At 38.2% G+C, this 23,675-nt stretch overlaps 1 protein-coding gene and 1 non-coding gene across 3 annotated transcripts; both read left to right on the top strand.

Annotated features, from left to right (window-relative positions):
* Window positions 1-19: 19 nt before the first annotated feature.
* Trnav-uac (transfer RNA valine (anticodon UAC)) lies at window positions 20-92 on the top strand. The gene has a single exon. It is a non-coding gene; the product is annotated as a tRNA-Val (tRNA).
* A 2,224-nt stretch (window positions 93-2,316) lies between these two features.
* Window positions 2,317-18,585, top strand: LOC147760494 (uncharacterized). Of its 2 annotated transcripts, none has more exons than XM_086994331.1 (16): window positions 2,317-3,009; window positions 6,482-6,562; window positions 6,979-7,159; window positions 7,791-7,935; window positions 8,466-8,538; window positions 9,076-9,279; window positions 9,802-9,940; window positions 10,200-10,325; window positions 10,839-10,969; window positions 11,662-11,807; window positions 12,522-12,643; window positions 15,540-16,163; window positions 16,375-16,557; window positions 16,800-16,932; window positions 17,296-17,364; window positions 17,729-18,585. In XM_086994331.1, exons 1-16 carry the CDS (start codon window positions 2,926-2,928, stop codon window positions 17,793-17,795), a joined length of 2,508 nt encoding a protein of 835 aa, XP_086850457.1. In that variant the 5' UTR covers window positions 2,317-2,925; the 3' UTR covers window positions 17,796-18,585. The 2 variants fall into 2 exon arrangements, with proteins under 2 accessions (XP_086850457.1, XP_086850456.1); XM_086994330.1 differs by having other exon boundaries at window positions 2,397-3,009; window positions 16,372-16,557.
* The last annotated feature ends 5,090 nt before the right edge of the window (window positions 18,586-23,675 follow it).

The raw sequence follows: 23,675 nt of genomic DNA, 5'->3' as shown, positions 1-23,675 counted from the left end.
GAACGTACTATTATCCATCGGTTCCGTAGTGTAGCGGTCATCACGTCTGCTTTACACGCAGAAGGTCCTGGGTTCGATCCCCAGCGGAACCATGCCATTCATTTTACTTTTTTGTTGTAAGTAATTCAAGAATGTTCCTGATAAGGAATCTTTCTTGCGTTCCTCTTTGTAATTGAAGGGGACGCACGCTCAAACCGCTGACATTGTAAAAAGAGCTGTGTAGAAAGGTATCATGTTTTAAAAATGCATAAAAGCCCTTCGTTCCTAATGCTGCAGAGCATTATGAATCTTTAAATAAAGTTTTAGTTTGACTACAGATTTATTAAACTAACTAATATAACTAGAAGTGTTTGGATTACGACTTCTGCTGTATAATTAAGTAGTTATTTTATTCCAACTTGAAGAAATTAAGATCTTCAGAGGCAGAGAGTAAAATAAGTTCAACGTACATCATGTCCAGTAAACTGAACAAATTTAAATGTACGCGCGTTCACATGTTGCACCACAATGTTAAGGTTTATGGGAATATGTGACTTATTTGGTTTGAAAGTATACGTAATGAGGTTGATGTATCATAAAGGCTTGTGTTTCTAGTATATGATAAGCGTCATTCACTTCCTTAAATATATCCTATCTCAATGAATGGATATCTATAGATATGGCTCAACGACATTAATAAAAACATTGTAGATTATAGTGTCGCCCTTGGTTACAAAAAAGATATTGAAGGTTCATTTGCGGAATTTACGTACAAAACGGAACAAAAGCGAAATTGGATGTTAACCACTACCTTTGTTAAAAAGACGGGTCTTCTTCTTAAAAAATGCAGCTTGACTACTTGATCTACCCGCCCTTTTCATAAAGACTTCCTCTAGACTTCATACAAACAGACAAAAAACCTTCGAAATCTTTAGGTACGAATGCCACAGTTAAAGTACAAAACGCAGGTAGAGTTGTATGCGCATTCCTCTCTGATTTCTAACACTTACGTCCATCATTTGGCAAGCAGACGAGCTTTTTGAGATGTCAACGAGCGGAGGTTTATGGGGAAATACATCACTCTTTGCACAAAAGACCATCGGGAGGATATATGAAATAACGTGAGTGTGTTGCACTTATTGACTCGAAATTCAAATCTTTTTCACATTTTTCTAACAGTGTTTTCCCCATTTGAAGATTTTATTGAAATTTAAACTCGTCGTGTATTTATAAATTTTCAACATTAAAACATTCTATCGCGATTTGCAATTGTCACATAATTTTGTCTTTGTTTAGTTTGAAGCACTTTGCAGAATTGTGTATGTTGTCAACCTTTTAATCCAAATAGAATTAATTTTTTGACCTTTCTCAACTTTACGTTCAAAATATCATATGCGTCTCATCTGATATACCCGAAAAATCTAATATAGACTTAGTTGTCGCGGCGAAGTTTTATCTTGCATATAAATAGAACTAAACATCAAGACTGCATGCATAAAAGCAAAGCTGAGTAATTCAATTAAATAGCAATATAATTTCACATCACTGATAGCCCATGGAAGGCATCATTATGAATCAAAACCACACACGCTCTTGAAGAGAATTATTATATACATTTAAAATCAACCCTTTGGCGTAAAGGCCCGACATCCATAGAAAGTCTATATTGTTTATGTACGTCAGAATTGTTTTGGACAATACAGAAGGCGGACAGCAAACTCAATAGGCCATAAATGCGCCAATAGTAATATGCGAGTGCGTAATCTCTCCAGGTTATTCCTCTTGAATTCATTTGTCTTCATCCTGGGGGGTTCCAAAAATATTTCTCACTTTTTTTTTCGCTATTGCACGCACTTTTCTTTTTCATTGCCTTTTATTCTCTTTATCATATTTCGTTGTGTCATCCTTTGATGCCCGTCCATAATCAGAGTTGTTGGGATTAATTCGTTATCCTCTTGATATTTTAAGTTTAACAAATTGAAGATTGTCCTGGCGAATGAGACTCGATTTATTATCAGTTCATGTGCTTGTAAATATGCATTTTTCCTGTTCAGTTTGTTGTCAGTTTCATCTGCCTAATTTTTTGAAAAGTCGTCTATAAAGGCTACACATGCTAGTTTGTTTTTTTACCATCATATGTGGCATCTTTTCCTTTTAATCGTCAAGTTACCTTACTTGTTTGCATGCGTGGTTCGAATCCCAGTTTTGTCAATTCCTCGCACGTCTATTTGTGGTCTAAATTGTTATTTTATGTGTAAACCCATAAAAAGACCCAAGTTTTTGGTGACTGGGGATGAAATGACTATGCCTTGATGCTATACAAATACTTCAGTATGTTTATCGTTTTTAACCAGTTAAACATGATTAAATGTTCCTTTTATTTCACCCAGAAGGAAAATAGGCCACATTTACGTGTGTCGTCTGCATCTGAAGGTTTTTTGCTCTCACGCAGGGCGCCAAATTCTACATATACACCAAATTCTGGTGCACAACACACCGTGGATTTTATCATGGTATTCACCTCATAGGAATAGCAAACCGTCAACATGGGTACAAAATAATGGCGGAACTTTTGGAGTACCCGGTAATCTACAACACCGGACTTAAACCATAGCAACGATGGACACACCTTATCACAATGTTACTTGGACAGCAATAACTAATATATAGACTTCTCTAAAGTGCGTGGACGCACACACTTATTTGACAATACAGGACTGCCGACTTAGGATTTAGCAAGAGAATCTGTCCCCTGTAGTACTGCTTTGACACAAGACTGATAGAACAACTAGCAGGGCTTTAGTTTTTGTTTTCTAGAACATAAGAATTACCCACCGGAACCAAGCTTGTGGAACAAACAGACGTAGCAAACAAACAGTAGAGAACGTAAACTGAAACCCAGCGCCATTTTTTATTATTTATTGCAGTACGAACGACGTTGGTGACATGGATCGCTACGCGACAGTGCTATTTTGTGTAGCATCTTTATTCGCTGTTCAGACGACGTCGAAGCCAGTTTCAACAACAGAGGTAAGTACGTACGGTTATCCCGAAGGTGAGGTGGATGAGACGCATTAAACTACCCCCCGCGGTGCAATGCACCGGTAATTGTTATACAAGACTGTAATTGCTCTTTACACCTACTTAGTCTGGCGTATATTGAAAGCGTGTGCTAGATACCAAATAAGTATACATCCTTACCACTTAGTGTTTTTTTTTTCTTTTTTTGAGACATACAAAGATTTTTAAAACGTTTAATGATGGTTTAAGCCGGTTCTGTCAAGCAGACACCGACTTGCACTACTTCTTTATTTTCCTTAAGACATAAAAGACAAACGGCCACTTTGATTCGGAGGCCTTTTTCCTAAATATTATTATTATTATTATAATTATTATTATTAATATTATTTTATTCCAGTTACTTATTTTTTGATAGTATTTACTTCAACACTTTGCACTTTGTGGCGATGTTATGTTTTTACGATTATAAGTTTTAAAATAACAAGGCGCAGGGACTTTACATAATAGGAAAAATGCATGGAATGTCATATGCAAAAAATGAAATAATTTCAGACGCGGCGTCTCAGGCTGTGTGCTAAGATGTTACAAGTACCTTGTGTACTCCGGTGCTCGTCAGGGGATATTTCAATTAATCTATGTTGCTAACTAGATGAAATTTAACGGATTTCGGGTGAACTCCTTTTATCTTTTTATTCGTCAACTATAATGACTAATTAAAGCGTTTGTCACAGCAAGCTAATGGCCAAAGAATGACCGCAAATATCCATAAAACAGAAGGAAAACACGCGTTACATGAAATTAAGTGCATTCTTTATTTTAGATGAAAATTGATGGAGTTGAAGTTGAAAAAGATAGGTCGTTTTACATTTAGGACCAGGATAAAGGCTTTTTCGATAATCATAGGGACGATTCCATGCGTCATAAGAAAACAAAAACAAGACGATCAAATAGATTCACACACACAAACAAATGAAGAAATAAACAGATTTATTATACGACGATCACAAGCAATCCGAACGGTAGAAAAAACGTTTTGGAGCCAATGCACAAGAGGTCAAAGGTCGGCAGAAGAATACCAAAGAACATGCTTGTTGAACATGCTTGCTTGTTGTTGCCATGGGATATAAGTGAGTGACGTCACTAGACCAGTGCAGTGAAATCATCGCGTTATTAATGTGGAATAAGCGCAAAGAGGCGTTCCGAAACGTAATCCATCAATTGGCAGACATTCTACTGTGTGTGCATGTTGAGAAAAACTGAAAAAAATTACAATATTAGAGTTGAGTTTTAATAACAAATATATAAGCATATAATTACGCAATGAACAAAGTGAAAATGAAATATATTATTACCAATTTCCAGCTCTCACAGTCAAAGTATAATTTATCGCTTTGATGTCTACAAATTATCAGATATTTTTCAAATTATGGATCATTAAAAAAAACTTCAAGCAGGGCACAAACTTTTAGTACTTATATCCATTAAAAGGAGACGTACGAATTTTTCAGATTATGTGTGGTGTACATCTCAACTCAATTAAATTATCTGCAAATGGGTGGAATACGCAATTTGCTACATTGTATGAAAAGGTGTCCTGACTTTTGAATCATTCCTGATAAACCATTTTTAAAAGCATTAAGGGTCTTTGTGTGGTTAAATGGTATTTTCCGTGACCTAAAATCGGATCAAGTGTCCTTTTTCATTTTCGACTGGTCCCCACTAGATAACAGGTGCCCGCGGAGACGTATCTTATGATTTATAAATAATTATACGATAAGAATATAGTAGGCCTATATAGAACGAAAACCTGACACATAAATATTTTAATTAATTAATGAAACACTTTTGCGGAAGATATTAAACTTCTTTGAATATTTAACATGTACATTTGGTGGAAATTATTATTAATTAACTACCTTGTTGGGGTTAGTATATGGGCCGAATGTCTCCTGTACAAAGTAATGAGGAACGGACAACGGCACCTAGCGGAATACCATTCCTGTTATGCCCCTATTTTACACAGACCACGAATCCCACGAATAGCCAGGAATTGACAAATTTCAGGATTCGTGAGCATTCGTGAGATTTTGCAAATTTTTCTGTCCTAATTCGACACGCTCTACGTTTCAGTTACGATACAGGTGCGATAATACGTGTTACGAATATTCGTGGGATTCGTCTGGAATCGCACGAATATTGTCAAAAAATTCAGTTTTTTGGAATCGGGAGTTCGTGGCCAAAGTTTTGAACAGCTCAAATTTTTGTCACGAATTCCCGATTGACCAAGAATTGCAAGAACTGACTACGATTATATACGGATCTGTTAAGAACTTCACGAATTGATTACGATTCAACCACGAATCCTGAAATTTGTCAATTCCTGGCGATTCGTGGGATTCGTGGTCTGTGTGAAATGGGGGCATTACACCGGACAGCGCTTTATTTTCGCAATCAGTGAAACTCCGATCAAAGTCACGTGGTCATACGTGTAAAGGTCATATATCTAATCACAAGGTCACCATGCAGTCATAAATTTGTCAAAACATTCCACTTCAAATCAAGAAAAACATTGACCAAGTGGTGATTTCAGTACCTTGACGTGTTTTCTGTCCTAGACTGATTACCGTGACAATGTCCTGGTAAGAGTATTTCAACCTGTTGTCAACTGTCAATTGAGAGGCGGACCTGTCCGTGATTGAAACAGAGGTCGTTGCCTGTAGGGAGGGGTATCTTGTTCGCAAAATGTGATGTATTGCGATGGGCATTCGTCAATGGTGGATGAGTCTCACTGTGCTAAAAGTATATGGAAGAATGTTTCAAAGATTGATCTGATTTATTGATGTACAGTATAAGTCTCAGTGAGCAATGAAGTTACTAGGGGCCTACACGCACACTCCAAGTTTTCCAGTTGTCCCTTTTCATGAGAGGAAACTCTTGCATCCTTGATCACACATCGCAGCGCACTCACGTATGTAGGCCTATGCACGCACATGCACGCAACACGTGCCTGGGAAATAAGAGCTACTTGTAAATAACTAGTAGTGGTAAGTATGGTGCCTATCAGGTATAATAATGGGAGGGGATGATGGGCAGGAGGCGCGTAACAAAAATCTGGATTGCATCATCGCTCTGTTAATTATGGGGTAGGCTACATCGGGGCTAAACACCCAGTCGGGCTCAAACGCCTACTCGCTTTTTTTCAGGTATTACGTATAAATACGCGTCTCGTGATGTTTTGTCCACTTCCGATTTCCAGCAGAAAAAAGGCCGATTTTATAATTCACTTATTTTTTACCTATAAAGTTTTTCTGTTGTTTGTTTCCAAAAGTGTTAGTAGGCCTATCAGTTTGTAGTCCAGGCGGCCCTTCATAGTTAACACCCACTTTCAACGGTCTATACCTTCAGCAGGGAAAACTGTGGCGGTTCTTGCTTAAGGGGGGCGTTTAGCCCCGGTCTACCCTATGTTTTCTACTATTTTCAGGAATACCTGAAGTATAATGGACTTTCAAAGGCAGAGTTTATAGAAGCTTTGAAAATAAAAAAGGAGCTTTACATACAAGAGGTAAAAAATAAAACACAGATGCTCTTTTTGATTATTGAATTAGTAATTCAGAAGGGGTGCCCTTGTTTACCTATGATTCAGTCGTAGTGTCAACACATCATCAAAGAAGTTTTTCTTAATAATCAGATAAAAAGGCGTTTTCATTCTCTGTGTACAGCATGCAAGTTGTCATACAAAAGAAAATTAAACATGATTTTAAAAATGTCTGAAGTGATCTGATCTACAATGACCTATGTGATCTATGTAGGCTACTTTAATTCCCTCTCTTTTCTCTACATGTAAATCCTCTGCATAAGACCGATTAACCTTGAAAGGTAATCAACTGTTCTTCTTCTTCTTAAGCTTCTTCTTCTTCTTCTTATTATTATTATTCCATAAAGTAAAAACTTACATGCACCTTATTCAATTTCTTCAAGGGTTTAAAAACAGAATATATAACAGATAATATAGAAGATGATATAGCGTTCACTGCAGACCAGTTACGTTATATGAAGGAAGTAGGAAAGGCAAGGCGGAAGAGAAAGGTACTGAATTTCCAGGTGTTACCCACTGCGAAGTGGAGCCTGCCAGTGCCTTATGTATTGGATCACGCCTTTAGTAAGATCTGTGATATTTTCATAACATATATTTGGAGAGAGAGAGAGAGAGAGAGAGAGATTTGGTTTAATCGAGTTATACATTTGTTTTTTTTATAAGTGCATCGAAACACGTCAATCTGGAATTTTAAATAACACGTTTTGTGATGGTCATCATTTCCCTCACATTTGGCGCTTAAGTACGAAACTGGTTTTAGACATGTATTTAAAACCGATCTTTTAAGTCTAAAGCAGTATGTCATTGTACCTTGTCATTGTAGCCTCTTTCCTATTTAAATGATTTTAAAACACGTCTCCTCCTGGTGTTGAGTAAAATTTAGAAAAGCTGAGTCCCCGCGGAGTTGGATCCACCTACGCAGACCGATAGTTTAAATGGGAATGAGTCCTTACTTTCGCTGATTGCAACCAGATTAAAGAACTAACGCCTCTCCTCTTGGCTTTGAGTAAAATAAAAAAAAAGAAAAATAAAACTGGTAAATATACGAGTACGTTGTAAACAAGAGTAAGTGTTTCATCCTTTTAACATGATTGTAGCGACAGTTCTGGTGGAGTTAATGCGCATTAGCTAGATTGACAAAATCCATTGTGAACGGTACGTCTCCTAATTAAGCGCCTATCCTCTCGCCTTTCAGCCGACGAAGAAAAGGCTAATATATATGACGCTATAAATATTTGGAAAAGTGTGACCTGTGTGACTTTCATGGAGTTTTCCGCCGCCCAAGAGAAAGAAATCCCCTCCTGGAAACCTTACCTGAAATTTGTGAAAGCTGCAGAGGGGTAAGTAAGGGTGCATTCCCAGATATTTAGATCGGTCCAGAGATTTAGATTTAGATCGACTTAACTCCCTGGGGGTTCACGCTAAATTGCAGTCAGCCGAGCGCGCATCATAGTTAATTACCCCCTTACAGCTTTTAGTAGGCGGGACAGACGCTTAAGCCGGCTAAGCTGACAGTAATCTAGTGAGACTCCCCACAGGGATAGATCGATCTAAAATCTATGGGAATGGGGTCTAAGACACTTTTCGATGGCGGTTAAGTTAAGTTATCATAACGGTAAGTCAAAGGCAGGCGCAGATTTAATGTTGATGCTTTGCAAGTTAAATTGAGATTTTGTGTGAGAGCAAATATGTAGTAATGTACTACATATTTGTTGTTGCACAAAATCTCATTTTCATATTATTCTTCTATTACATCTACATCGTCATTTGCAAGGACCACCACATCTCACCACTCTACCAAAACCGCGCCTAAACGAAGACAACATACGTGTCATAGCTTTTCTGTTAAGAAATACACTCTGTTTTGCAGCTGCTGGTCCTACGTAGGGCGCACGCAAGCTAGTCCCCAGATTGTGAACCTGGCCTTCACGTGTGTCCAAGGCGTAAGTAGTGCAACTCCACACGAATCAAAATCGTGTAATTTTTTTTTTTACATTGTACCGTTCCAATTTGAGTGCTTAAACACTTCCAATACTACCCATCACTTAGGAAATTCGCCCTCGACAATTAAAATTAAGTTACCTTATTGTATTAATTGTAACTTAGGCAGAAAGCGAACTTGCAGAACTTGTGAAGGAGAAAAAAAGCCTAATGGTCTGCAGAATGTGAAAGGGGCCTAGATTCACATTCAGAATTAGAATTCGATTGTGGATTATACCGATTGTATCATTTAAAGTGACGTTTTTTAAAAATTTCCGAAAATGATGTTAAGGCTGAAAGAGCGAGAGGAACGTCGTGGTAGGCCTTTATCGATTAAATAGCCAATAAATAAATAAATAAATAAATAAATAAATAAAAGGGATACTGTATCAAATTTAATTAAACCAAAAGAGCGACGATTGACATATGCCTGTAAAAAATGATAAAGGAAGCAACGCTGTAATTAGGCCTACTGATAATTTCTTTATCTTGAAATCCAGTACGGCACCCCACTTCATGAGATAGGGCACGTGCTGGGCCTGTGGCATGAACAAGCGAGACCAGACAGGGATTTATACGTAGACATTCTCACAAACAACATCAACGAAGCCAAACTGGGTAACTTTGAGATCGTCCCCTATGACAAAGCGATGACTGACGGGATTCCTTACGATTATGGGTCTTTGATGCACTATCATAGAAAGGTAAGTGGTACTGTAACTTCAGTCATAAAACGTGTCTGTGACAGATCAGGATAATGCAATGTGCTAGATGAGACGAAAACACACTACAACGATGTGTTAGAGACCTTTCCCATAGATATTTAGATCGATCTGTCCCCCTGGGGAGCCTCACTAGATTGCTGTCAGCTTGACCGGCTTAAATGTCTGTCCTGCCTGCTAAAAGCTGTAAGGGGGTAATTAACATTTGTGCGCGCTCGGCTCCCGGAAGCTGACAGCAATTTAACGTGAACCCGCAGGGAGTTAAGTCGATCCAGATGGATCGATCTAAATCTGTGGGAACCCAGTCTTAGAGGGAGAGGGAAGCAGTAATGGGCTGAGATAAACACGATGTACCGGTATTAGATGTACAGGTAAACAAAGAAATGCAACTGATGCACTTTGGATTCCACAATAACCATCCAGGATAATTTCAAAAACCCACGGTTAAAGGCAGTAGTAATTCATTCTATCAATAATCATCATTTCCTGTTAATACCCTTGCAGGCGTTTGTTAAGGATGGCTACAATTCAGACACCATAGTAAGCAAGCGTGACGGCCTGGGACTCTACCAGAAAGCTCTGGGGCAGCGCATCCACATCTCTTTCTACGATGCAAAAGCGATCAACAATCAGTACTGCGTAGGTGCGTCTAAATTGCCGTGTTTAATTCAGTTTTAAATAAAGCTCTTGTAAGCCCACAGCACCCCATAATAGCCAGTGTGTAAATACCAGTAAGTGTGCACTTGTAACTTGAAGTTTCGACATTGCGTTGTTCAAAGGAACCTATCCAATACATGTACTTGATAGAGAGAGCATAAGTTGCAACAAATTGGCGACAGCAAGTAAGCATTTTCTCAGCCTTCGACCCTGGACATACACTTAAAGTCTTCGTTTAATCTCAGATCGTTGCATGATTCCCCTACCGTGCGAGCGGGGAGGTTACACCAATCCCAGCCACTGTTCCAGTTGTATATGTCCTGAAGGTTTTGCTGGGGATATCTGTGACAAAGTACAGCCGTATGTGATGGGTAAGCATACTCGGTTTCAATTTTTTTATTTATTGACTATTTGTAGTAATTATTATTATTATTATTATTATTGTTGTTGTTGTTGTTGTTGTTGTTGTAAACAAGGGTTGAAGGCACCTTGACAAGAAAATAGTTCGGGATTTGTATTCCAAAATTGGACATCAGCTACTTTATAATTATGCTGAGATTTGTACTACCATGACTACTTTCCTGTGGCAACACTAACGACCGAGGCAGTGCAGGCTGTTAACTCTTATTACTATAATATATTCAATGGTGGTCCAAATTCCTTATTTATGTATCGCAATACACATGTAGATAACTGGCCAATTTCTGTCCACTCAATACAGATAGTTGATCGAAGTAAGGGTTGGCATAAGTTCCCTCATTTATATATGATGTTATATCTAATATGAATAGTAATATTCAAATAAACCACTAGCTGATTTGCTGATATTCGACAAAATCAGAATTTTCTGTTCTATTGTCCAATCAGAAGCTTTGTATTGACAGATCCATGTGGTGGGGAGCACACCCTTGTCCCCGGAGATCGTCTGGTACTGAAGTCGCCTAACGATCCGACTCATTGGGATTATTTCGACAGAAATTATAAAATGGGACAAAGCTGTACGTGGTACATAAAGGTAAGGAGTTACACACATATAAACACTGGCGCTCACACACGCAGTCACAAACACAGTCACACAGGCGCACAAGCCATGCTGGGACCCATTTTGACATTCAAACCGTCTACTCATTGTAGATTATCTTTTAACGTTTAGTTTAGACAGTCTTGCTCAGTGCCCCCCCCCCCCCCCCCTCCGTTTTTTACCTGGTAAAAATGTGGAACCTAGTTAACGCCACTCTGCGTAAGCTTTTTGTTCAGAGGCTAAGGCAAACAAATGAGTGAATGTAAGTATACCAGTATCAGCGTAATAGATATTTCTCACACATGGACAAACGGGTTAAGGCTCTGATCAAATATGGCTCGATCCACATGAAAGCTTGTTGCGAAATCATCGCGTTATTACATATGGGTCGCGCCATACTTGATTCCCGGCTCAGCTAGTCCGCAGATCAAGTTAGTTTTGAACAGAGACTTAGTATAGTCTAACTCCAGGGGCGGATCCAGAGATATTTACTGACAGTCTTCCAAATTATCTTTGTTGATTCATCCTCCAATTTTGACCGTCTTCCAGCAGAAAAAAATAGATAACTTGAAAATCTGACCGTCTTCCGGAAGACCCAGAAAACGGCCTAAATCCGCCCCTGAACTCTGCTCGTTGTAAGAGTTTGCATAGATATGTAACTAAATGCCTTATTTGACTGTTTTCAGACGGAGCCAGGGCATCGACTAACGTTCCAGTTTCTACCCCTTACCAACCTCATTGACATAGAGGTCGGCTGGAACGAGCCTCGGGAGCAGTGTATTGACTACGTGGAGATCAAGGATTCTGACGACTTCGGTAACACTGGAAAACAGTAAGTTGACGTACATATGACAGCTTTTTCCTCTCTCTCTCTCTCTCTTTCTCTGTTTGCCCTGTTCTTCTTCTAGCTTTAAGAACGTTGTCGACCATTGGCCTCCGTAGTCCTCTTCATATTTCTTATCAACCTTTTAGTGCTGAAGTAGTCCACCCACTGACCGAGACGGAGGTCATGTCATAAAGCGACCAAGGGTCAAGCGTTCATGTACAAAACTCAAAGAAAAAATGGCACAATCACCACTCAACTTTATACAAAGATAGCGTTGCATTAAAGGTTCCAAAAGAAACATTTTATACAAGACATCTAGTCCTATACAGTACCTGTTTTATAAGTTTTATACACCACCGCTCATATCTGTCCTACATACTTTATTTCATATGCTTAACAGAGGCGGATTTAGAGGGTGGTCAGGGGGGTCCTGATCTCCCCTTCGATTTCTGAAAAAAATCACACCAATGGTCCCCTCTTGAAATTATAATTTTGACCAACTGAATCATAGTTCTAAACCGTACCAAATGACACCATTCGCCATCTAAAATACCAAAATTTTCGGGGTTCTTAAGTGGGCCCCGAACCCATGCCAAGGGGAGGGGGCGAGGATCGGCTTTGCATCGGCGGAACCCCCCTTCAAAAAATCCTGGACCCGTCGCTGCTTAATACATTACCAGAGCGTTAAAAATCCTACGTCTTTTTAAATTCCATTTTCAGATTCTGTGGCACTGTTCTTCCAAAAGAAACACAGTGGTCCAAAAACAGCGACGCCCTGGTCTTGTTCCGAACTTATGGTTTTGCTTATCCACGAAGAGGGTTCAAGTTATTAGTAAGCACAAGTAAGGGTCAATGTCATTGAATTTTTTTTATAAGACGGGTTTCTACTGGAGTTGGATAGACTCTTCTTGGTGCTACTGGTTCCCGCGGGTCTTTTAATTGAGTTATGGTCACGACTGGCAGCAAATCTAATACCTCTAATTGTCCCTTCCTCCCACCCACTCGTCCCACAGGGTACGGCAGGAGGCTTAAGAGAAAGTTCTAGGGAGACTATTTTAATGCTTATTACACGTACCTGTAAGTATTTTCTTCCGTTGTTAGTCAATAAAGAATAAATATGATCGCACTTGTTTTTTTTTTAAAGTTTATATAGAGGGGATTTACTGGAAACACACCCTTCCCTGTAAGCCGACAAATTAAACTCACATCGATCCCACAATGCAGTGTCACTATGTATGTGCCGTGCAGATTTGGCGGTCACTATGAATAAGCGCCAAGTGTACTGGTGCACAAATGGGCGCTGGAATATTGTTTAAAGGGAAATGTCTTTTTTTTCCATTTCTAAAAAACTCAGATGTAAAACCCAAAGAAAACAGTATTAGCGATATGGGAATTGCACAATATTGACTTAGATAATAATGTCGAAATGTTAACCCTTCGTTACCTTTAAAGGTGTAGGAAAATTCTTACTTAACGAATTTTTTTCAGGTGTAGACGGTATTTTTATCCCACTAACCAACATCAACTTACGATCCTCTGTTCCTGACACTCGCCGTAATTTTCTAACCATTTGGGAGACTGAAAAAGTGCTCAACCTACGCTTAAGCGATGGGTTTTCAAGATATTCCGTCCCTTGGAGCTCAATTCTCATACAGACGTCTGGATTCCTTGCTATTTAAAATGGTGTCAAGATGGTTGACGGGTGGCGAGGTTTGAAAGGAGGTGGAATTGATTATGTTTTTAGAAATAAAATTATGACATATATCATTAAAATATGACCAAAAAGTATTATTTGTCCTCAGTTAAGTCCACCAAGAAATGGTTTATGTACATGGAATTAATTTTTGTTTTGAATCTAGCACTTTGTCACTTTAAGGTGCCTGTAAAGATAACTTTCGACTGTTGTGTTTCGACAAGGAAATCGTGAAATGAGTCTCAGTGTTGGGAATTAACATAAGAAAGACGGTAGTCTGGACGGAAACTTTAATAATTGATTAAAATATTACGTATAATTTTATTTAGCCGATACCTGTCTATAAAAAAAGAAAAAAATCTTTATGAACAAAGGCGTCTTTCTCTCCTGATCGGAGTCTCGTTTACGGAAAGTTGCAATAGGAAGCTGGTATGGAGTACTTTAACTACAACGAAGTCATTTAATCACCCGGTTTTCCAGCTTGAGTTGGTCTCCAGTCATTCACCCCACCCCACCCATTCCCTTTAAGCGCATAAGATAAAATGGGCGGAAATTGAGAATGAAGCCGCCTTCTTTATCTTTTCAGGCGAGAGTTTGCGCTAGATATGCTCTACTGATTGACGTCAGAAACCACGTGGATTTTCGTCGAGTAGGGAAGATAAAGAATCCAAAGAATATTAAGACGGGTTACTATACCTCATATCATATATCCCTTTTTGTCTCGCTTACCAAGATAAAGATTAGGTTTCAAGAGTTCTAGTGGTGTAAGACACTTGATTGTGCGACCTGCCAAAATGAATCGTCTGCAATGAAAGTGACTCTTTTTTCCTCGCGCTGCTTTTCCCCCGTATGTATCTATATATATGCCCTATGAAGTGCTATTTAATTGAAATCATAATTTGGACATTTTTCTTGAGAAATGGCTTTCCTCTTATAATAGTTACCCACAGTTTATCTTTTTGGTCTACGAGATATCGAGAATTTGGTACAAACTACATACTTCCAAAAATAGAATGCTTAAATCAAATTCAAGATTGCAGGTGGTGTCGCCTACCTACACTTTTTGTCATTCCTTTTGTCATTCTTGCATTTAAGCGGCTTTCACTGCGATAACGCTCTGTTTGTTCCGATCTCCGCTTCGAGAGAGGTCCACGACAGAGCCTATTTTATACCTTCAGTCGAGTCGATGTCACAACGAATTGCATTGTGATATATTTCGGTTTTCCAAGGGACAAGCTCCCTGGGCCGCTTCAGGCCTTCATTAAAATGAAAATGTGCAGTTGTCGAAATTATTCTATGATTAAATAAAGTTTAAAGCATCAATATGGGTCAGGTCTTTGTTTATCTGAACAATCACTTTAAGTCCTTATCACACGGGCGTTATATCTTCGGGTTGCATCTGTGGCTGTGTTTTTAGATTTTCTACCATGTATGCTTCAGGAACTTCACTCGCTTTCACAAGTTCGCTTCCTAATATCCAGGAGAAAGTTCTACCCGGAATAGGCTTTCTTTGGAAAAATGTCTCCTACCTACAAAGTTCAAATGGCGTGTCGAGAACGGGGTTTATGCTTACTGGGGTTTGTTACTCTGCCCTTAATCTCTCAAAATTTACCGCCACAGATGGATCGCTCTACATGTACGTGAAAATGTCTCTATCTCCAATAACAACAGCAGCGGGGCAACAAAGAGGTTAGAATTGCTGCCAAGCAATGACTTTAGTATTAGATTTCACCAAAAAGAGTCCTCCCAATCTTACTGGGAACACGGCTGACGTAAGGAAGCATACAAGTCCAAGTTTTCTGTGTATATCATAGACGACTAAAATGATAACAAGTAAAACATAGACGGTCACTCTTTGATAATCGGCTATTCAGTTCCCATGACTGGTTATATATATTCCATTTATATAGTGTCTTAAATTACTTTTAAGGTTATAAAAATGTAAATGTACGTATTGTTACTACTTTTAAGTTAAAAAATGTAAATGTACTTATTGTCGCTAAAATATTGACGTAAATGAATGCAAGGATTGTGCCATATTACAGAAATCAACAAAAATTACAAAACCACAACCACGACACCCGAGACAACCACGACCAAAACAACGACAACTACAACTCCAACGACAACTACGACCAAAACAACGACAACTACAACTCCAACGACGACAACGACAACTACCACACCAACCACAACAACGACTCCAACAACAACCACCACGACACCAACAAAAACGAAAACTACCACACTAACAACAACAACAACAACAACAACAACGACTCCAACAACCACCACCACGACACCAACAACAACGACACCAACGACGACAACTACGACACCAACACCAACTACAACTACACCAACTACAACAACCATCGCCACCACAACGACCAGCCAAATAACCACAAGCGCAACCACAACAGAAATAGACGAAGACATACACAAGGAAGAAACTGAAAACGAAGAAGGCGACGAGACAAAAGATTCAGCCACGAAAGCAACCACTCCCAAAGCAACGCCAGAGGCGGTTACAACCACACTTCAGCTGGAGGAGCTTACAACGCCACAGGCCGAGCCGTCCGGTAATGACACCGTTGGCATAAAGACCATCACGGGGGAAGAGATTTCCCGCCCGATAAACGTAGACCCAAGAGACATTGCCGTCGAAGGTAACAATATTATCATACTTTACAAATAGTTTCCACTTTACAGATAGTTTCCACAATGTTTTAATTATAACAGTCATAACAAAAGTACAATATCCAGTTTTGCTGTGAAACATTCCACGATTCTTAATGATTACATTTACTTAAATTTGTGTAAACCTTTAGTAAGTTAGCTGTAAGCCTTCTCACATGAGGTGTTATATATCTTTAGCAGGAGTTACCACAAAAGCGCCGACAACGAGGCCAACTTCAACCATGGACATCATTATTCCTTACCACACATGTGGCGCGTGCAATGGAGCACAAGGGTTCCAGCCCCCCTGCAGAGACCGCGTGACAGGCAAGGAGACATGCTGTGACGGCGCCGCCTTTGACCAGAAGAGGCGAATGTGTAAAAGTGCGTGTGTTATCTGGAGTCCGTCTGGAATAATCCTCCTTCTTGAATTCATTTTATGCCGACTCGTCTAATTCGTGAATCATTTAAGTATAAAATGGACGCTCTTGGTCGTTGCTTCATTTCATAATTACGAAATGTGTTGCTGTTCATGTTGCCTGTTTTGCCTTGCATTAGTTTTTATTCAATTATTTATTTATTTGTTTGTCTGTTTATTTATTTATTAGTCTTGCTATTGTTTTCAGTTCCCGATTGGATGTATGGCGGTTGGACTCCCTGGACGACGTGTAACCTCCACTGCGGGTGTGGCCAGCAGATGCGGTTCCAGTTCTGCTACGATTATCAAATTAATGACGGGCTTGGCGGCTGTTTTATAAGGTATCGGCGCATATTCATTGCCCATTTTAGATAATAGTCAGTATTACACTAGATGTAATATTTGTGTTATATTTTTTTTCGCCTTCTTTCTAGAAATATATGCATTCTTGGTTGACCACAGACATTCTTTTCATGTTAATAGCATTAAAAAATTTAATTGATTTCAAAATCGTCAAACAGGATGCACTATTGGTTGATTTATTTTTCGCATGCATTTAGGTAATTTCGAAATGTAAAAGTTGACCTAAAACTGAACTGCTGTTCTAAGTATATGGTGCATGAACTTTTTTCTGGTTAATTAAATACCCAAAAACGTATATTACCAGTAAATGTGACAATTCTTTGAACTATTTCATTTCCCAGAGAGGAGCAGCCGTGTGAAACCAGGGCATGCACGGCGTTTTTGTGCTTGTTCCATCACGATAAATCTAAGTATGTTACTTAATTATTATCTTAGGCAATTTTGTTTTAGATTGAAATTAAGAATTAATTATTTTAAACATTTTAATTGTTAATTTGTTTGTCTAATGCTTAATACATTACTGAAGAAATTCATTCAAAATTTCCGTCTTTTTTATATCAAAGAAAAAAGTGATTCATAAACAATTAACTATTATTAATATTATTGAAAGACTGTAAGTGATTTGGGTCGACTTTATCTAAATAACCTTCTTTTTTCTCTTTACTTTTTGCTTTCTGTTGTCCTTATTTGTTTCTGTTGTTGAAGACACAGATATCTTTTTCAATTACATTTATTTATTTATTTATTCATTTATAATTATCTATTTATTTACAGATGTAAATGTTGCGAGGGATCTCACGAGGAAAATGGCCTGTGTGTAAAGGACACGTTCAAAGAATAGGTCATTGCATGGAAGTATACCCATATTTTAAGCCAATTAAGGAGTATTTGCTTAGCGCGGAGTGGTTGGTACATAGAAAAGTTACTGTTAATGGCCGTGCTGGAAACGACCAAAGGTTCAGTTATGAAATTTAGCGTGAGCATACTTCTTTTCTGAGGCGGTATTTTTTTTTATTATTTATTTGTTTATTTATTTATTTATTTATTGATCGGTATTCTAACGGAACCGTTACAACAATGGAAAGAACGTGATAAATCGTGAAGTTTTAGTGTGACTTATACTCTTGCAGGGATGTCAGTGAGATCCAAGGGAAAAACGAACCGTTGTTCTAATTGTGAGTTTTATGTGCATTTTTTTTTATTTTCAGGTTTCGTCATGACTCAATTTATGTGTTTTATTATGAATTAATTTAGTCTCGTAGCACGTCAGTCATTGAGTTAAATAAGGATCGATATTTCAATATTGTTAAATATTCTGTCACGAGCATCACGGGCATCTAAATTCTGATGTTTTAATTTGATTAACATTGAGTGAACTGCGTAAGTGAATTGATGTATTACAAGCCTATTTTTTGCCAAAAATGTGATATTTTGATTAATTAATTATTTATTTATTAATTTACCAAAGTATTAATGAATTTTCGAGATACTGCCTGACAAATAAAATGTCAAATTGAAATAATGAGTCGAACAAGAATGCTTAGTTAGAAAGTTGATGCAATTATTTTGTACTTGGAGTGCAACTTACAATAAATTCAAATATTTTCAAATCACTTGTTATGCAGTGATTTTCTGTACTTAAACCTTGTGATTAAACAAGAGAGTTGGAGGCAAAGAAGAAGGTGTTGGCCAGGCGTTAGAAGTGTGTGTGTGTTTTGTTGTAAAAGCGAGTGATAGAGACGGAGAGGGAGAGGGAGAGTGTGCTTGTGCGCGTGCTCGTTAAAGTGTGTGAGAGAGATAGGGAGAGTGAAACAGAGGGACGAAACAAGAGATATGTACCAATAAGAGGGATGAAATTAACTCATAATATCGGTTTTTATTTTACAAATGAAAGTAATAGTGGGTGCATCATTTTACTAAAAAAAAGACACCATTAGTTACTCAGCATTCCAGAATACCGGAAATCGGAAACCTACTGTAGGTGGCAGCAGGTGCTTGACATGGAATTGAGACCCGTAGCTTGGGGGGGGGGGGGGGGGGGGTCGAAGGGTTTCGAAAGAGCCCCCTTTTTGCTGGGAAAAATTTCCACTCTGGGTATATTTGATCTAGGTTAACTTAGGTTTTACAAAAAAAAAAAAAAAAAAAAAAAAAATAATAATAATAATAAAAAATAAAAAATAAAATAAAATAAAAAAGGACCCCCCCCCCTTTACAATTGTTGGTAACGGGCCTGGAATTACTGGCTGCTGCAATCTTGGAGATGACGTAGCAGGTAAGAAAATTGTGTCGTTAAACTTACAAAGCGCCACAAAATGAAAATACTTGTAGGCGCTGCGAAATTTAGTGTATTTATCAGACAACATCATCTTGTCTGAATCTGTCTCGCTGCAAAGCGTCCGCAATGCTCAATGGCCCAATATTTTTGTTGTTTGTTTGGAGAGCAAGCGGTGCCCTTTGGTACGGTTCAGAAGTATAATTCACTAGTCGAAACTCTAACTTCAACAGGGAGATATTGGTGTGATATAGTTTGCAGAAATCAAAGGGGGGGGGGGGGTCAGGACCCCCCCTGACCTCATGTCTAAATCCGCCACTGTTGCTAATGATAATATTATGAACAGAAATAATAATGGTGGGTGGTTGCTTGCGTATGACACCCCCTAAAACCACCAATGACAGAACATTGTTTCTGCAACAAACCACTTGTCAGAAAAGAGCCGTGTGCAAATGCGCTGTCATAATGAATCCTGGAGTTCACCCCGAAGTAAGCTCTATCAGATGGAGTGAAATATCAGCTGAGAATATTACGTTCAGTGACCCCAGAAATACCGGAACTTGGTCAACCATCACTGGAAGGAAGCTGGTTTTGCTGAAGAAGCAAGTCATTTCTTGTATTCCATCAATGGTCAGATGAGGGTCTGAAGACATGTTGCAGAAGGCTTCTTGGAAGGGTGTGTGTAGGATATTATCGCCTAAGTTGTCAGAGATAATTGTAGTACGCGGTAGATACACACGCTTTTAGACACGTGACCTTTAACGCGCACATCCTTTTGCTAATTTTGTGTAAATCTGGTGACATTTGGTGGTGTCTTTTTTATTTAACAGACATTTCTTTACCTCTGCAGAAGTCACAGTGAAAAACCGGATTAGAGGGGAGCAAACTCTAAATTTGAATTTATGTTATAAAATATAGATATTTTCACCGCTATTTTGCATTTTCTTAGCGATCAATCATGTAAGATATGGTATCTAAAATAAAAAGCATTGCTTATTGCAATTTACACCTGTGGCGTGATCATTTGTAAATAAAAGTACATGGGATTTGGGTGGGACCACCTTTTTGACCAATGTTGTATAATGTTCAATTACTGAACATTTTAGCACCTTAGATATCTTCTACAGTAAAGGAATGACTTTCATTTATCATATAATAATTTCACGGAGATATATGTAATTTATAGCACAAATGTTACACAATGTGAAATTGTTGCTTATTGCAGCACCCAAAATATTGACACCCATTTTAACGGCATCGGACACCAATTTCTTGTAATGGTGTTTTGTGGCTTTCACGAAATGTTTATATAATAATAATAATAATAATAATAATAATAATAATAATAATAATAATAATAATAATAATGGAGTGATGATTATGATTATCGTGATGATGATGATGATGATGATGACGATGACGATCTTCCTTATTAAGAACATTAAAAAAATAAATCTAATTCTTAAATCCCCTACGCTATCGTAATGAGTCACATATAGCGTACATGCATAATCCTACATGTACGTATTAGTCCATAAATAGTCACTGATAATAGGCTATTAGTGTAAATATATATCATACTGTGTCCAGCCCCTGTCCCTGTTTAGGTCGCTGTCCACCCATTTATCTTTGATGACATGACCTAGGTGCCAATGCACTCATTCAGGGTATCACATATAGCAGTTTGAATGTCTAAAATTTATTCTTCAAACATAAGATAATATACAGATAACTACTGCACGTAATTTTGTATTTGTACTGTACTTTTAGCAAGGAAGTTGAAAGCATAAATTTGTACAGTACTCTGTTTTTCCCTTTATTCCTTCCCCAGTTTTTCCTAAGTGAAAAGGAAGAAAAAATATTATTTGAAGACGTTTTCAAATTCAGCTGTTTCTATCACAATCTGGTAATGAGAAAACGCCTTTAGAACTCTGAAAATATAAAAGTAATGGCAAATCAACCGATCACATTTTGTTGCAGTGTACTTAGTCGTGTGGCATTAGAATTATTATCAAAATTCGGGGACTGGTACTTTTACGTTTATGTTAATACCTGTATCTTATTGCATATATTCATACATATAAATAGGTATGAAAATATATAATACTCCATGTATGACGCACGAGGAAAAACAATAGTTTGACGGTGTCGTATATGGCGTCAAGATCCTACACAAAAATTTCACCTTTAGTTTATCATTCCACAGACATGGGACATCTGTCAATTTGCCTTCAGTTGTTGTTTTGTTTACATTGTTTAACCACATACCATCAATGGTAAAAATATGACGAATTCTAACGTCAGCTTTTGCTTATAATTTCTATACTGTGCATAAGGAGTGTTCTCAGTATTAATCAAATCGTACTACTTATTGTTTGATTCTATTTGTTTATAATAGAAGATAAATGATATATTTGTATATGCGAGCAGATTATTCTTAATGCCTGTAGAACCTACGTATGTAAACGATGACTGAAAGAAATAGAGACTGGTGGATTTATTAGAATGAAAAAAGTTGACACTTCAGAGACATAAAACATTTCACAGAAGATTTGTGTATAATGCACGAGCACTTTGAACACAAACTTCGCCAAATGTCTACTAGTTATATTAATAATTAAGCTCACCACTTTGAAAAGATGTTGTGCTTAAATTAACCGCTATTTCAGGTTAAAAAATGGAATCGTAGTTTTTGATCGAATTCATCCAGCATCTACTCGTACTGTACATGGCTATCATTTGTCCCTGTTTGTATCAAGGACTTGCGGTTGTCGTGTGTCTATCAAGTAGGACCCAGTCACTTAACTGGGATGTATGCCGTCCTGTATATGCTGGGGGTAAATTGTCCTTGAGGTCTCTCAAGGAAGTGCACGTGGGCACTCTCAGTACCATTGTATCTTCTTAATAACTGGTACATGTACCATTTAGAGGAAACCATTCCACTCCAGTTGCGGTCTACTGTGTTTTTAATTTCCTTCTAAAAGCTGTTATAACCCCACACTTAAACTCGCCGCACTTGAGACTATCGTTTCTCTCTGCCTTGGAGAACAGCGCGTGTCAACATATTTTAAGATATTTCAAACAGAATTGATGAATATCAGATTTATACTTTATGAGAAATCAAATACTGGCAGCCCTACTGCAGCTTAGCTAGACTATATTAATACGTCGTTTTTTCCATCCTTTCTGAGCAGCTTGTTTGTCAAATGGAACTATTTCCATTTCCAAATCGCTTTGAGTGTACCTACAAGCGCCTCCCATGTACTTGGCGGCACGAATTGGGTATAACGCAAAGTTTGTTTTTTTTTACGATCTAGGTCAAATGACCTTTTAGGGCTCATTCCCAAATAAACTACTGTGCTACGCTGATCAATAAAACTCCGCTGGGACTCTTGCTGAATGCAATCAGATTAACCAGCCTTCTCTTGCTATCCATAGGATAACAATTTTATACAGTGGATAGTGTTATCCTCTGGATAGCCCTATGCAGTGTTGACGAAACTGGGCCCAACTTTTCTGTGTTCTAATCAACGTCAGGAGGAGAGGTTTACCAACGATATATGTAGAACGATGTTTTCATTGGGAATGGGCCCTTAGATTGTCACCCGCTTGACGGAGGGGCTGCAGCTAATACGTGACAATATTCTCGTTCACATACATGTACTGATACCTGTATCATGCGTCCCTACGCCGAATTTAGAACAATTATTAGGACAAAGCGTCTTAACTGCACTAGAAAATGCCCAGATTATTCTGCACGTACGCTTTCTTAACCAAAAAAGAGGACAAATGCTTGAGAATGTCCATCCATGTCCGAGTTCGTATCATAAAGAGCAGACATTTTAATTAAAATAGATGATAAGAAATAGCTTGCTGAAGGTTGTAATGGGTGTAGAAAAACAGTGATTGAAGGCTGAAAATTGACGAAACAGCTGGATATCCCCCCTCCTTTTCTTTTCTTTTTTATTTGTGAGAGACATTTACCAATGAGTAAGGTCGATATTCAAGGTACATTTACCAGTATCTCTGGGTTGTATGTTATTTAAACATGTGCCGATGGGGGATCAAGTCCAAACATCTGTCTTCACCTAGCTACGGATATGTAAGGACTTAGGTGTCATTTTAACACTTCTGAAATAGATGGTTGAACCACCTGTTATCGTAGAATATGTGCTTTCTTTTTGAATACGTGCTACTATAGTTACTTACATGTTCGCCAGTGTTAGTGGTTGACACCCTCGTAAGTGGTATTAAAACCACCTGGCTTTCTTCGGGAGCGTGGGTGCATCATATAGTGGAGCTATATTCGGGGAAATGGATGCCTACTTTTTAATTAAGATGTACAGCGTTATAAGACGTTTAAATTCCGCTTAATGTCTTACTGATAACTACTACAGGGGCACAGGTGAAACTAGATACTAAGTAGCGAGCGTTTTTGTACGCGTAGGC

This window comes from Lingula anatina, chromosome 8, assembly GCF_051362555.1.
Source record: "Lingula anatina isolate TDL-2025a chromosome 8, LinAna3.0, whole genome shotgun sequence".
In the NCBI taxonomy this organism is placed as follows: Eukaryota; Metazoa; Brachiopoda; class Lingulata; order Lingulida; family Lingulidae; genus Lingula; species Lingula anatina.
This window is presented reverse-complemented; position numbering and strand designations above follow the sequence as displayed.

Coding starts and splice junctions, on each gene's coding strand:
- LOC147760494 (XM_086994330.1), top strand. CDS start 2,926: ATGGATCGCTACGCGACAGTGCTATTTTGTGTAGCATCTTTATTCGCT. Junction 6,563..6,978: donor AGGAGCTTTACATACAAGAG/GTAAAAAATAAA, acceptor AATTTCTTCAAG/GGTTTAAAAACAGAATATAT. Junction 16,558..16,799: donor GAAGAGGCGAATGTGTAAAA/GTGCGTGTGTTA, acceptor TATTGTTTTCAG/TTCCCGATTGGATGTATGGC.